The following is a 15,328-nucleotide window of genomic DNA, read 5'->3' as shown; positions in this document are numbered from 1 at the left end:
GCCAAGAGGAGGCTTATGTTAAGGAGTGGACAGTCAAGGGCTGTTGAAGGAATAAGAAGAAGATTTGCTAACCTAATGAAAATAAAAACTATCACACACAATTGTGTTGGTACCATATTTTTATACATCTAGTAGGTAGATGAAGAAAGGTATTTTAATTAATAAAATAAAATATTTTTGCAATAATTAGGTATCTACTTTTTTCTTTTTAATAAAAGAATATATCTAAAAATACAGTTAAAAAATAATATTGAACACACTCTAAACAGGATTTCTAGGTGAATATTTTATGTTTTATTTAAATTATCTTTACAGCTACTAGAATTTTGTATGTAGGTATTATAAGTATATTTCTCCCAATTTTCATGTTTCCTTTCTTTGGATCCTACGTCCAAACCTACGTTCATGTGCAAAGTATAATTTTAATAATTGCACGGAATTTTTCATTTACGATGTATAAGTTCAGTTTAATTTATTCGCATTGTATTCAAAAGATAATGTAGATTGCGCCACATTAATCTGATTTACGTGCTAAATAATGATTGGATAATTAAATTTATAAAAAGTAATAGTCGAATAAAAAGTTTAATTAGTTTATAAATGAGTTTTTAAATTATTAAAGAAATTGTAATAATAACATCATGTACAATTTTAGAATTTTATTTAATTTGTAAATAATGAGACGTTGTAAATAATAATATTCTAACCAGTCATTGATTCTAAAAGAAATTTATCCCTCCTTCACTGTTTGACTGGTTTGACAAGAGTTGTCAAGTGATATCAACAAACAAACCCTAACCCAACTTTTTCCGTTTTTTTCTTAGAAAACATACACTTTTTCAAGACATATGTTTATGTTTTCAATAAAGTGATAAACAGATAGTTTCATCGTAAAAGATAGTTCCTGAAAAATATGTCACATAAATATTCGTCTACATTAATCTATAACTTCTTAATTTTGTGTGCGCTTTTTGGATTTTCCAACAATGCAGGCATCATGAGAACTGTGAAGGATAAAGCTAATGTAGGTATATTTTCCATGAGTTCAAATGATTATAAGAAGTATTCAGAAAAAATTGGTCTTTATTATTTAAATGACGACGTTGAAATTCTAACAGTAGATAATTTTAAAAGTGAACTTTATGGTAACAAAAGGGCATGGATAATTGAATTCTACAATGCTTGGTGTGGGTTTTGCCAACGATTTGCACCTAGTTGGAAAGAGTTTGCAACAGACATAAAGGACTGGAAAGGTAAATATAAAATATTTTTTTCTTATTTATCTAGTGCATCACCTGACTGTAAATACCCTAGTTAGGTACTTGGTATTTGGAAGTTTATTCCTCACACAAATTTTTCAATGTAAATCATCTGTGAACTGATCTAAAAGAGTCTATGGCTACAAGTTTGTTTTTCGGAACAGCAAACATAAAAGATAAGTACATAATTAAAAAATATATTATTTAAATAATAAAATTAGATAGTATGGTTACTTAGACAAGAATAATTTTTTTTATAGAACTCTTTACAATTAATTTCAAAACAAAGAAAAAAATTACAAGTAATATGAAGGTGAATCAAAATCCAAATACTAAATGTATAGAAAGAAAACGGTATGGAATTGGAACTTGAATCAAAATAATACAGTAACAGTGCTGTTACGTTTTTTTCTGTATTATTAGATGAAAAAATTTTATATGGTGTATTTTAGTTGACTAGACAAGTAATAGAAACCAAGATTTATTGTGAATGGGGCTGGCAAAAATAATAGAAAGACAAAATATGCACTAAAGCTTTATTACTAGTCAAGACCATAAAATTATACATAGAATTTGTTCAAAATGATTGTCTAGTGTTCACAATTTGGAACATTTTTTATGTAAACAGCACTAATTTGATAAATCTGATTTATAAACTATTTCAAAACAAACAATAATTAAAAATTTGATATTATTCTGGTTTTCCCATATGTGTTAATCTTGTAGATTGTGTAAGGTTGTATAGTTTATTTAACCTCTCTGTGCACCTTCTAATAATATTTTGTGTAACCATATATTATAGTATAGACTATAGAGCCATAACAATAGTAATTAGAGGAGGCTGTGAAATAACATATATTGAAGGATGTCAGTACAGATGTCACTTACAGATGTAATAGTTTTCCAGAAGAAAAGTGTGAATTAGATTTTGGCTAAATAGTGTGCAAATCACACATAAATAAACCAATTATGTACAGTGTTTTAGAAATATTGGGTAAGAGAAAAAATCTGTATATATTTTCGGATATACAGATAGCACTAGTTAAAAATTTTTAAGTAGACAGTGGTATAAATGTACAGCTGAGAGTAGTCAATATGGAAGATATATTGAAGACATATTTTTGAATGCACTCTTGCTGCTGACACTTACCCTAACCCAACTTTTTCCGTTTTTTTCTTAGAAAACATACATTTGAACATAGAATTGATTCATAAATCAACTTGGTGATTAGGAATTACGAAATGGATATTAATTAATCCTTTTTCTAATAAATAATAATAATAAGTAATTAATAAAAGCAGTAAATAAATTAATCTTTATTGTGTATAACCAAAACAAAAAAATGTACATATAATGATAAGAAATGCAGCTAAGCATATTTATAGAATAGCATCGACTGCTAGCGTCGATATTCCCCACAAGATAAACAAATATTTTCAAAATTGAGATTGAAAAAAATAATTTACTACACCAAATTTACTTCATTTCTCCTTTTGATACATTGTAATGTTCTAAAAATGTTATCCATGCACTGCTTTTCTATATTTTCTTGAGGTTTGACTAACATCTTCTCTTGGTGGCTAATCTTTCATAAAATGAATACATAATTACAAATTTGAAAGAGTTCTACATGATAAATACTGAGAGTTATACCAGTACTATATTCATTAAATACATTATTGACAAATCTAAGCCAATGACTGTGGACTTAGTATCCAGTTGTTGATTCATTATATAAGTTTTACCACAGTTCTTTAATTTAGTTTTTTGCTTTAAGAATAGGTCAAAAGGGGTAGTTTAAGATGTATGAAGTGTATTCAAAAAATACCTGGAATTTTCGTTTTTTGAAAAAATATTTATTTATTCAGATTTATTGGGATAGCCTTTAGTTCTATTAGCGATGTGCTTTTAATGTCATCTATGCTTGTGAAACGATGGCCCTTTAAAGTTTTCTTTATTTTTGGAATCAGGAAAAAGCACACAAAGCCATGTCTGGCGAATATGGATGCTGGGGCATCATTACAGTATTGTTTTTGGCCAAAAATTTACAAACAAGAAATGAAGTGTGAGCTGGTGCATTATCGTGATGCAAAAGCTACAAGTTGTTTTCCACAAATCTGGTCTTTTTTTCTGGTTGAACTTGTAGGTACTTAGTACTGTTTATTGACAGTTACTTACAGTCACTTTACCATCACTTATAAATTAAGCAAATTATTTTGTTTTGTTACTTGGTAATACAAAAAAGTTCTTCTAATAATTTAATTTTATCTGCCTCATTTATATTGACAATTCAGACATATATTATAAATTTTGTAGTATATGACTTTAAAATGATACTGTCAATATTTTTGTGGTGCATTCCAAACTTGTACCAACAAGGAGAGGAGACATAGCGCATTATGCACCCCATTTTCTTTAGAATGAGTTCGCACTTTCTCTCACGGTTTTCTACCCAGATGGCAAATTCGTCAAGTCTAAAGCTATATTTGAAAAGTAGTACTTCGAACTACTGAACTATAAGGATATGTGAATATTCTTCTCTTTGGTTTTTACATCAACCCCTTATGAAAATTTTTGCACGCTGTTGAAATATCCAGAATAGCGCTGTAACGTCACTATCGTTTGTAAGAACTTAACACCTCATCATCATCATTGGTGCTACAGCCCTATAAATGAGCCTCGACCTTCCCAAGTATATTACGGCAGTGAGTTCTATCCATTGCCAACTGTTGCCAGTTTGCTGCGCCCATTTTTCTGCCATCCTCATCTACACCATCGCTCCATCTAGTTTTGGCCCCCTACTTCTACTTCCCACAGGTTGTGACATAAGGATTCTTCTAGGAGGGTTGCTCTGTTGTGATCTTGCCAATCTTAGTCTTCCTATTTTTATAAGCGATACTACGTCTTTACCACCAAATATATGTTTATATCTGTGATATATCTCGTAGTTGTACCTCTTTCTCCAAACACCATTTTCACAGATGCCACCGAATATTCTTCTAAGGATCCTTCATTCAAATATAAGCAGGAGGTTTTCATCTGCCTTGGAAATGGTCCATGTCTCCGACAAATATGTCAACACTGGTTGTATAAGGGTTTTGTATATGGTTATTTTTGTTTTTTTGCTTAAGTTTCTGCTTCTTATATGTCTACTCAGTCCAACATAGCATTTGTTTGCTAGGATTATTCTTTGCTTGATTTCTTCCGTCATGACGTTCTCCTTGGTGATCAGGGAGCCTAAGTATGTGAATTTTTCCACCCTCTCAAAGGTAGAGTTATCAACCGTGAATTGGTGGCCGATGTTTCTGGCTCTATTGTTGGGTGTTGATGCCATTATCTTAGTTTTCTGCTGATTTACTTGCAGGCCCATATTTTTTGAGGCGTTTGACAAGGTGGTATACATTTCTTCTAGCTTGCGTGTTGTGCGGGCAACTCGATCAACATCATCTGCATATGCCAAAATTTGGGATGATTTATTAAAGAACTTAACACCTACAATTTTGAATTTATACAATAGTTTCATTATTTCAATATAATAGAATTGTTGTTAAGTATTTGAATTTGTTTAAATTATATTATTGTAAGCGTTTTATCTCACGCATGTTTTAGGTTTAGTAGGAGTAGGTGCCATAGACTGTTCAGATGAAACCAACACCGCAATATGCAGAGAATTTGAAATAATGGGCTATCCAACTCTTAAATATTTCCATGAGATGTACGAAGAGGGTCCCACAAATCTAGGACTGAACCTTAAAGCAGGAGGAGATGCAGCAGCACACAAACGTATTCTTTTAAATACTATAATGAATGAACAAATTGCCGATAGGGGTAAAATGTTCCCTACACTTCAACCTTTTACAGGTAGTCTCAAAGATTTGTTTACATTGGACAATGATCTCGCGTTTCTTGTTGTACAACAAAATGTCTCCGATTATGTAGGTCAAGAAGTTATGATGGATTTACATAAAGTTAAAAACGTTAATGTTAGATATATTCTAAAAAATGAAACAGATTTAGTAACTAAATTTGGCGTTACAAGTTTTCCAGCATTAGTAGTTATAAACAAAGATGAAACTCACAAACTTTTAGATGCTAAAGCCAACGCTGAATCGATTAAAAACGCTATTCAAAAATATATAGATCCACATAAAACAGCTAATAGTAATGAAGAACTAATTAATCATAGAGAGGATAAACAGGTAAATAATGTAGCTAATTTCTTAGAAGAAAGGGAGAGAGCCAGGTTGAAAGATAAAATAAAGAAGATGGGCGATGTAGTCTTCCAAATGGATTTAGAATCGACTCTTAGGTATTCCCTTAAACATGAGGTGGGACTAGTTAAGGAAATTACTGACGAGAGACTCCAAGCACTTAAAAACTATATAAATGTCCTCTACAAGTATTTTCCGTTTGGAAGAAATGGAAAACTATTCCTTCACGACTTAAAAGAGTTTGTGTGGTACAAAACTGCAGTTAAAGGATCTGATATTGCAAATTTTCTTAAGCACGCGGAAATGGAAAATCAATTAGTGTTTTCTTCGCCACAACAGTGGTTAGGTTGTAAAGGTAGCGCAGATAATTATCGAGGTTATACTTGTGGCTTGTGGAAGTTATTCCATTATCTGACTGTCAACGCCGCTGACGAAGCTATTGGTTCAAATCCTAGAATTGTTCTCGAAGCGATGCACGGCTATATCAAATCCTTTTTTGGTTGTTATGATTGCAGTCAACATTTCCAAGATTTGGCCAGAAGAAGGGCTCTATTTAATGTATCGTCATGGGATGACTCTGTTTTGTGGTTGTGGAGCGCCCATAATGAAGTAAACAAAAGATTATCGGGAGACGAAACAGAAGATCCCGAATATCCCAAATATCAATTTCCCTCCAAAGTAAATTGCCCGAGGTGTTACACTAAAGAAAATACTTGGAACATTCCAGAAGTATTTTACTATCTCAAACACGTTTACACTAGTATTAATGTGCGATATATTGGTGCAGATACGAGAATATTGCATCTAGGACTTGATGGTTCTCCAGATTACAAATCTGAACCACGATTTTTTAAAACCGTAGACACAGCATTTTGTTTTATACTTTATTTAGCCTGTTTTATGTTAATCTTAGTACTAATATATCTATTTTCGAAAAGAGGTTATAAGAAAAAAGTGTATTTGCATGATATACATGGAAAAGTATGATTTTTACGGAATTTGTTATCATTTTTAGTTAATTAATTCAAAACAAAGTCATTTAAACTAGATCCCGATTAAAGATATACGTTAGCAAGACAAACCACACGGATTAAAGGTATTGTTTATTAATGTGAGATTTGGGTAGAAAATTTTGAAACTATCATAACTAAAATCTAACTTCACTTTCTATCTCCTACTCATTTTTGTTCTTGTTCTTTATCTTATTATTTTCTTCTCTTTTTCTACTTATTCTTTGAGTATAACCATTGTTGTAAATGTTGTCAATTATCGTGAATACATTTCCAACGGCAGATCTGATGGTTTTGTTTTAATTTAGTAAGAAAGAAATATCAGATTTTCAAAATAAATATTTCGTTTGTGTCTTTATTTTAGAAAATATAAAAAACCCTGGGACCCTTCAATTTTGGAATTCAAATGTGCGCTTTTTAAACATACATTTAAATGTACAGAGTGATTTACGCAAGTCTAGTATAGTCCATATTTGAATTATTTTTAATGAAAGACCCTGTATATTTCTATGTTTCTAAAGTTCCTTAACAACCTGATCTCAAGGAACTATATTACGTAGGGTCTATTGTGAATAGACTTAAGGGGCAAATCTGCAAAAAAAATTAAAAATAAATAAAATAAAAATAAAAATGACATGCAAAAAAAGTAAATAAATAAAACTAATTTACCCAAAAATATGCATTTTTTTAGAAAATATGCATATTCTCAATGGACACATGTTCATTTTAATAATTAGAACACAAATATAAATAAATTTAAAAACTATGTAGGTAATTGTAATGTACTAATTAATTGTAATGAAAGTAAAAAAAGTAAAATACTATTCCTTAGAATTATGGAAGCAATAAATGACCAAATGTTTTTCAAAATTTTCCAATAAAAACTTCATGCTTCTATCTGTGTACTCAATTTGTAAATTGAGAAACTTCTTTCCTCATAAACGTATGTAATGGGAGCATATTTTAAATTCACAAAAATATTTGGTTCTAAATCTATTTCTTGGCAAAAATTTCCAATAAGAACGTTAGCTACCTCAGTAAGTTTCTGAAAATCATTGTTTTTTTTATTGTTTCAAATTTTTTAAAAATATCTTTTCCAGTAATAGTTTTTTGAACCAAACTAAAACTTGATTTATGAATGAAAGTTTCTGCTGAAGATGGGAACTTTTTTTTAATCTACGAAATCGTCTGAATAGAGACAAGTGGCTTCCAATCATGTTGCTCATCATGTTAGAACGAATTCTGGTGTTAGTGGAATATTTATAAGCATTTATTTATTAAGTTGAATTCTTATTGATTGATTGATTGATTTCAGAGTTTACAAAAGGAAATCTTTTTCTAATTTCTTCTGCAACTCTGTTCATTTCATGTGCTAAACAAGTAACGTGTATTAAGTTAGTATAAAATATTTTTAAATTTTGTCCTGTATTGACCATATATGGTGCATCATCCGATAAAAAAGTAATAATTTATGGCTAGGAACATCTGCAGGAAGAAAAAAATTTGATATTTCTTCTTGTACAAAACGTGATATTGTTGCAGAGTTGTTTTTTTCTAATTGCTTGCATGAAATTAAATAGGATATTGGTAAGATCTGATGGCTTAAAATACAAATCATTAAATGAGCGATATATCTTTCTGATGAATCAATGATTTCGTCAACACACGTAGAAGTAATTGTCACTAATATTAGTTTTTATATTATCTATTACTAACGAGTTTACATGGTTTCTATTTAGAGTCCTTTCACTTGGAATATTCAATTTACAATATTTTTTAAAAAAGAAGTAAAGTTTTCATTGGATAATTTTGAAAGCGGTATATTTGAAGAGACTAATGCATGGCACAAATCTTCATTAAAAGTATCTTGTTCGTTTCTTTCTTTAGAACTTGACAGGAAGGACTTAAAAACCGTTTGTTTTTTTTTTGGCTAAATGTGACGCAGTTCTGACATGTTAATCTATCTGAAATTTCTTTTAGCATGCAACCGGTAAAAAATTTTGTTAATATAACTAACTACAGTTAGAACCGATTTTTTTATTATCTTAAACTAAATACATGAATAGAAGAAATTCCATTCACATAACTGCACGATTATTGTATGGCAGTCACTGATATTTCAGCAATAGTTAAAATATTTATTTTATGATAAAATATACATAAATAGGTATTGGTATTATATTAAAATTTAATTATATTATTCCCGTTCTATTAACGTTAATTTATGCAATCATTAAAATATTTTAAATAACATAAAATATATAAAAGTATTAAATATTTAGTACTTACAATTTTGCCACAAACTGAGCAATAAACTGCCCATATCCATACTTACTTTACTTTATCGTGTCCGGACATGCCATTCATAAAATTTCGGCACAGTATCGGGCTACGTCGGTTCTATCTTTGTTGGCGAGCCACAAATCTTCGAGGGTACATCGATGAGGACAGTTTCTGTATGTAAGAAGATGTTCCATATTCTGTATTTCTCCATAGTCACAGTTCACATCATCTTGGTCTATTTTACCCATTTTGCCATGTTTGATTTTACTGGAGCGACCCCCGTTTTTATCCTATTCATAGTTTTTCTCGTTTTAAAGTCTAGTCCGGTCTAGGCCGGTCCATTGAACCTGAGGAAGAGGAAAATACTCAGGCGGTTCATCCTGCACTGTTCCAAGGAAGCTTTTCCTGGATTTTATTCGCTTTCGTGGTGTTCGAGCTTTGTATAGGGCATGCCGCTCGTCCGCGATCTGTTTAATTTTCTCTATGTGCTCTGCAACGCCTCTGCGTGTTGCGGGTTCTGTAAAACCCGCTGCTTTTATATAGATTTGAGAGTGGCGTTGGTTTCATGCACCCCGTTACTATCCTGCATGTCTCATTTAGCGCAGTAATAACTTGTTTGGTGTGGGTAGATCCAGGACGTGCACCCCATTTACTTCCCGTTAGCTTTCTGCGTTTGCTGTTCCTAGTTGTTACTTTCCCTCTCGTTTTTATGCAATGTTGTCTGTAGGTGAGGGACCGTTCCAGAGTTACTCCAAGATATATAGGTTGGTTTGTGTGTTCTAATGTATTACCATTCCTCGCAATTTGGAGTTTTCGCTTGTCTTTCTTTGCGCGAAGGTGGAAAGCGCAGACTTGGGCTTTAGAGGGATTGGGTCTTAGGGAATTCTGCAGGTAGTACGCTGTCATTGTTTTTAAGGCAGTTTCGAGTTTCTCCTCCACTTCTTCAAAACTATTTCTTTGAGCACATATTGCAAGATCGTCAGCATAGAGGAAGTGCTTGGTTTCGGTGCTTGTCGACATTTTTTTCTATTCTGGCGAGCATGAGCTCGTATAGTTTGAAAAATTTACGCAACAGCGAAATAGGTCTGTAGCTACTGGGATTTTCTGGATCCTTTCCTGGTTTTAACAAGGCTATTACTGTAGATTTCCTCCATGATTTTGGAATTTCGCAGTCTTTGCAGCACGTGTTATAAAGTTGCAAGATCCATTTTTTTGCTCCTTGGCCTAGATGCTTTATTTGTTCACTGCATATATCATCCACACCTGCAGCTTTCCCGTTTTTTAACCTGTTCATACCGTCGTGGATTCTTTTAGTGTAAAAGGAGTTCCTAGATGGTTTGTCTCCGAATCCAATCTTCTTCTAGTGTTTGGGTCGTTATATCGGTTCGTAGTTCTTCTAGTCATAAGGAGTTGAGCAGCGACGGTTTGCTGTAACCTTGCTAGATGGTTTATGCTCTTCGGATCACCGCTAAGTTTTGTTACAAGGTTCCATGATATTTTACTACTATGTGTTATGTCTATTTTTTCCAGGGTCTCAATCCACTTTTCCTGTCTGACTTGACTTCTGTCTCTTGGAGTAGTACTGCTCCGCAGTCATCCGTTTCTTGGCTAAAAGAGTCAGTGGAATAGAGGGTTTCGTAGGTTCTCTTTAGTTCTTTGGACGTCCCGGGAACATATTGTTGTCTACATCCTCTGGGGATAGCTTTTCTAGACACATTTGTAAGTACCTCTACAAATTTTTCCATATCCATAGATAGCTCTTTGTAATGTTTAATCCAAGTAGCGACACTAGTTATTTTCGGCATTTTAAAATCAAAACAGTTAACAAATTAAACAAGCTCGACTGACGATGTTGTAAGTTTTCACTTTCACTTTTGGGAACATAATGATGTGCGAAAGGACAATTCTATTCATATCCCACGCAATATACTTTTGAAACACCCTTTTATTACTGGATTATAATCGGTTACTTGCTACATCCATACCAAGAATATTAGGTAGTATCTATAGGTACTATTGGTAATGTAGAAGACTGAAATATTGAAATAAAATGAACATTGGAATTTCCAGTTACGTAATCATACCATTCTCTACGGTTAGATAAATATTATTTAAAATCCGCAATTCGAAATAAATTGACGTTTATTCGTCAATGACGTCATTTTCTTTTGTATAAATATGCAAAATCTCCAGATATTTGCATAAAATATGCAATATATGCACTTTGCATATTTGTCTAAGTATAATTATGAATAACACAAGGTGAAATTTTGAAATTATTTATAATTTTCTTCAAGACATTATAATAAGTGCTCAAAATGCTCCACTTTGTTGTCGGCAATAACACAGTCTCCTATAAAATTCGTCCCGAACTTTGTTTAAAGTTTAAGGTGAAATAATCCGTATTTATGTAGTTATCCTTTCTTTGAGTTCTGCAATGCTACTTGACTGTGTTGTATTTACTTCGTTCTTAAGATATCTGCACAGAACAAATCCAAGAGCGTAAGATGTGGCGATCAAGCTGGCCACTCATTAGTACCTCTTCGTCCAAACCATTGGGGAAGATTTTGTTAAAGTAAGTTCTTACAATTAAAGCATAGTGGAGTATTGCCCCGTCCTGCTGGGACCAGATATTTTCATTAGGAAAGTTGAGATCTATTGCGGTTCCACATAAATAAGACCTGCTTCATTTATTTTTCAATATTTCTTATAACATTCTGTCAATATTCTATATCACCTATGATACCTGCCCAAACGTTCACCTTATGAGGATACTGAGTATGTCTTACGCATCCCATGAGGACTCTCTGCTGACCAATATCTCCAGTTTTGTCGGTTTACCTTCTCGATCAATGTGAATGTTGATTCATATTGAATTGTTCAGTTTATTCATAATTCTTTCGAAGAAATCTATTCTACGATCTGGATTGTCTTCTTCTGCTCAAAAGTCAAATCTGTATGGATTAAGTTTTTCTTCATGGCGACGCCTTAGGAATGTTTTATGATTCAAATTATTTTGTCGAACAATTTGACTTGAAGCCAAATTTTTCTTTTTCTTTTAAACTTTCTTTTTAATGGTTTTGCATGTCCAAATTCTCTTAATTGTGCATTGAATTTTAGACACAGCACCTTACGAAATATTAGGAAACTGAGGATACCTCTGATTAGTTTGATTAGATGAAATTGGTTTGCCATTTGAACTTGACTTCAATTATCCGCGTCACCGATCTCATTAATATCTCAATTCGGTGAGTCTCAGTTAAACATTTTATTATTACTTCTGTAAGAAATTAGTATTAGGTATTACTATTTACTATTTTAATGTAAAATGTCAACAAATACACAATTGACAGATAACAATCCACATTATTTACGTATTTAGTTTAATTATTGGCATATTTAGACAGTTTTTAGGTGCTCATGAAAAAAAAAAATGTTAACAAAACCCAATATATTGGTAATTAATTTTGAAATTTGATGTCTGTATTTAGCTAATTTAAAAAAATACCATTATTCAACGAGTGACAAATTATTGAATTCAAAATGTTATATATTTAATGTCTTGACGAAAATTATTCAAAATTTCAACTAATAATATCCATAGTGTTTCATTAAAAATAAAGATGATGGACTATGCTAGACTTACGTGAATCACCCTGTACATTTAAATTAATGTGTAAAAAGCGCATTTGAATTTAAAAGTTTAGGGTTCCCAGGGTTTTTTATACCTCTTTAAAATAAGCACACAAACAATATTATTCCTTAAATAAATGATTTCCACATTGTGTAACTGGTTTTGTCACATTTTTCAGTATTCCTTTAAATTATTTGTGCCTATAGTGTAATGTTTCCAGTTTCGTCATTTTGAGTAGATTATTTTGAAAATGGAATACCTGAGTTATGACTAAACCATAATTTGTTTAAACACTTTGGCATTTCTACCTCATTCAATTATTATAGTATATTGCAACTTTTTGCTTTTTTAATTCTGTTTATTTTTGTGTTTTCCATCTTTTATTCTTCTTTCATTTTGTAGTAGATTATAAGGTTTCTTTAAATTTTTATATTTTTTCAACACATTGTCTAGCATCCTTACATCTGTGGCTATATTTTTACTACACAATATATGAGATTCCCCATTTCTCCGCATGAACAATTTGGGGATTCTATCAATTTTAATTTAACACATTAAACTCCACGTGAGTTGTATTTAACTCACACCCGGTTTGGACAAGGTGTTATGTGAGTTAAATATAATTCCATAACTATTGAGATTCTCGATTTGGAGGTTGAAGTAAAAAAATATTTTAATTTGGCGGTTAATGTGTTACAACAGGCTTTGCGCGGTAAGGCATAGTCAAATCTGAGTCTACAATCTCATCCACTCTTCACAGCTTTCGTAGGTCTTAGCTGCCTGTACAACTTGCTTTCATCTACTTCGGTCAATCATACCTTTTCGCAAGTTGTGTATTCCCATGGCATGCAAATCTTTTAGAATATTATACATACCTAACGTTAATACAATTTTTTAACTGATAATTCATGCGGAGTCTCTTCTTTTCTATTATTAAAGATGGTTTAGTGTTTCCATATTTTGATAGTCTCTATTAATATCCATATATTGTAGTTTAATGCTATTAAGCAATAGAGTTTCTTCAAATAAAAATTGCTGGTTATCTTGTGTGATTGTGTATTTTGCAACATCTGTACAGGGAACCTGTGTGACAACCTCAATTACTACCTTCTTATCCAGTGAATAATTTTTAAGATAGAAATATAATTTTCTTGCATTTAAATTGTCCTTTTAAATTGGTTACTTAGTTTTAATATTAGTTATACAGTAATAACATTAATATTATGTAATGGTAATTGATTCTGGTTTTGTGATGTGGAACAAATAATTAATTATTTTCAATTTTTGAAATTTCTTATATATCGTGTACAGAAAAATAAAAGTTTTAAATATTTCAATCTATGACGATTCTAAAGAAAGAATTTTAGAATAAAACGAAAAATATTATTATTTTGACAAAAACTTTTGAACTGCCGAATACTTGTGGTAAGTCCGTGTACTTTGAGGTCCATTAAGTAAAATTGCTTCATAAAACATGTTTGTAAATGAAATGTACAAAGTTGAATTGAGATTTATCCTATCAACTACAAGATCTCCTTTTTTCATTTATTTTTTATAGTGCTATGTCATATTATATTCAAATCTTGATCTTTTTAATTATATTCTTCTTGAAATTTGAATAATTTGTTTTTTAATCTGTTCGAAATGTTATTAAATAATATATTATAAATAGACGTTTCGAAAACAGTTTACTAGAATATTCGAATTTTTAACTTTTCTTTAGACGTAATACCTACCTTATTTGTGACCTAATGAACGGAACTCTGGGGTGTTTTAAAAAGTCAACAGTCAACAAGGTTTTGGTATGCATTTAAAATAGTACACCACAAGTAATTATTTTTTATAATAAAGAAATATGAGACATATTTTTTTACTGCTCTGAACACTACGACTGATGTTTTGGCGGTCCACTGCCAAAATTTTTGATCCAAGATATGCGTCGTCTTCCCTCCTGTCGTTAATTCTTCCTATTATTGTTCAGAGCAGTCTTTAAGTTAAGGTAGGGCAAGGCAGCCTTAATTACAACTATCTTTCAATCCGAATTGATAGGATGCATTTATATGAGTATGACATTTGTATGAGTATTGACACAAATTATGATTTCAGATAGTAACTCTAAATTAATAATATCTTCTTCATTAAGTTAATGAAACAACATTGTAAGAATTAAACTCCAACTAACGTTGGAACCAATTGTTTCGGTTTCAACTAGCTCTAGTCTTCGTAGGTAAAAGTTCGTCTTATCTTAAATGCAAATCTGAAAATGGAGCTTGGCTGGGACAAATAAAACAGAATATTAACTGATTATATTTATTGTTTTTATTTATAAAACATGAAATGAAGTTTTAATATCAACATTTGATGGCTTCATGTAGTTGACAGGATAACTTGTTGGTGGAGATGCTGGGGATCGAACCCGTTGTAGTTTCAAATAGCTATTATTAACACATGTTGTTATCCCATGTGTGGTGCACCACGAGACTTCAGGAAGTTCCACCCATATATAGAATAAAGTAATAATTAAGATGTATGAAATTTGTTATATTTCTATCGACAGTTGTAATCGTTTTTAATCGGGAAATCTTAAATTTTAAACAGTAACGGCATGGTTACGGTTTAAAATTTCTAATGAAGTCTGCGGACTACCATTAATGCCAAAATAATTAGTTGATGCTGCATCACACATGAAATACATAGTTCCATGAAAAAGGTATCATTTTTAAAGAAAAGTTAAATGTATCGAATTTGACTCAATTCCATCAAGAATTGTATAATATACAGAAATGTTATGATTTTTAATGATTCCTCATTTTGTGATTTTTTATAAAGAATGTAAGTGACTGAATTTATATTTAATTTATTTACTATTAAAACGAATGGTTGTTGTATATTCAGCGTATAGAAAATTTAATATATTATGATGTTGATTA

The 15,328-nt window shown here is 31.3% G+C and overlaps 1 protein-coding gene across 1 annotated transcript; it reads left to right on the top strand.

Moving 5' to 3' along the window:
• The first annotated feature begins 600 nt into the window (after positions 1-600).
• LOC140437465 (sulfhydryl oxidase 1-like) lies at positions 601-15,328 on the top strand. The gene is made up of 2 exons (XM_072527010.1): positions 601-1,253; positions 4,870-15,328. The coding sequence occupies exons 1-2, from the start codon at positions 914-916 to the stop codon at positions 6,456-6,458; spliced, it is 1,929 nt and encodes a 642-aa protein (XP_072383111.1). The 5' UTR covers positions 601-913; the 3' UTR covers positions 6,459-15,328.

The sequence above is a fragment of the Diabrotica undecimpunctata genome, chromosome 3, assembly GCF_040954645.1.
Source record: "Diabrotica undecimpunctata isolate CICGRU chromosome 3, icDiaUnde3, whole genome shotgun sequence".
Lineage (NCBI taxonomy): Eukaryota > Metazoa > Arthropoda > Insecta > Coleoptera > Chrysomelidae > Diabrotica > Diabrotica undecimpunctata.
This window is presented reverse-complemented; position numbering and strand designations above follow the sequence as displayed.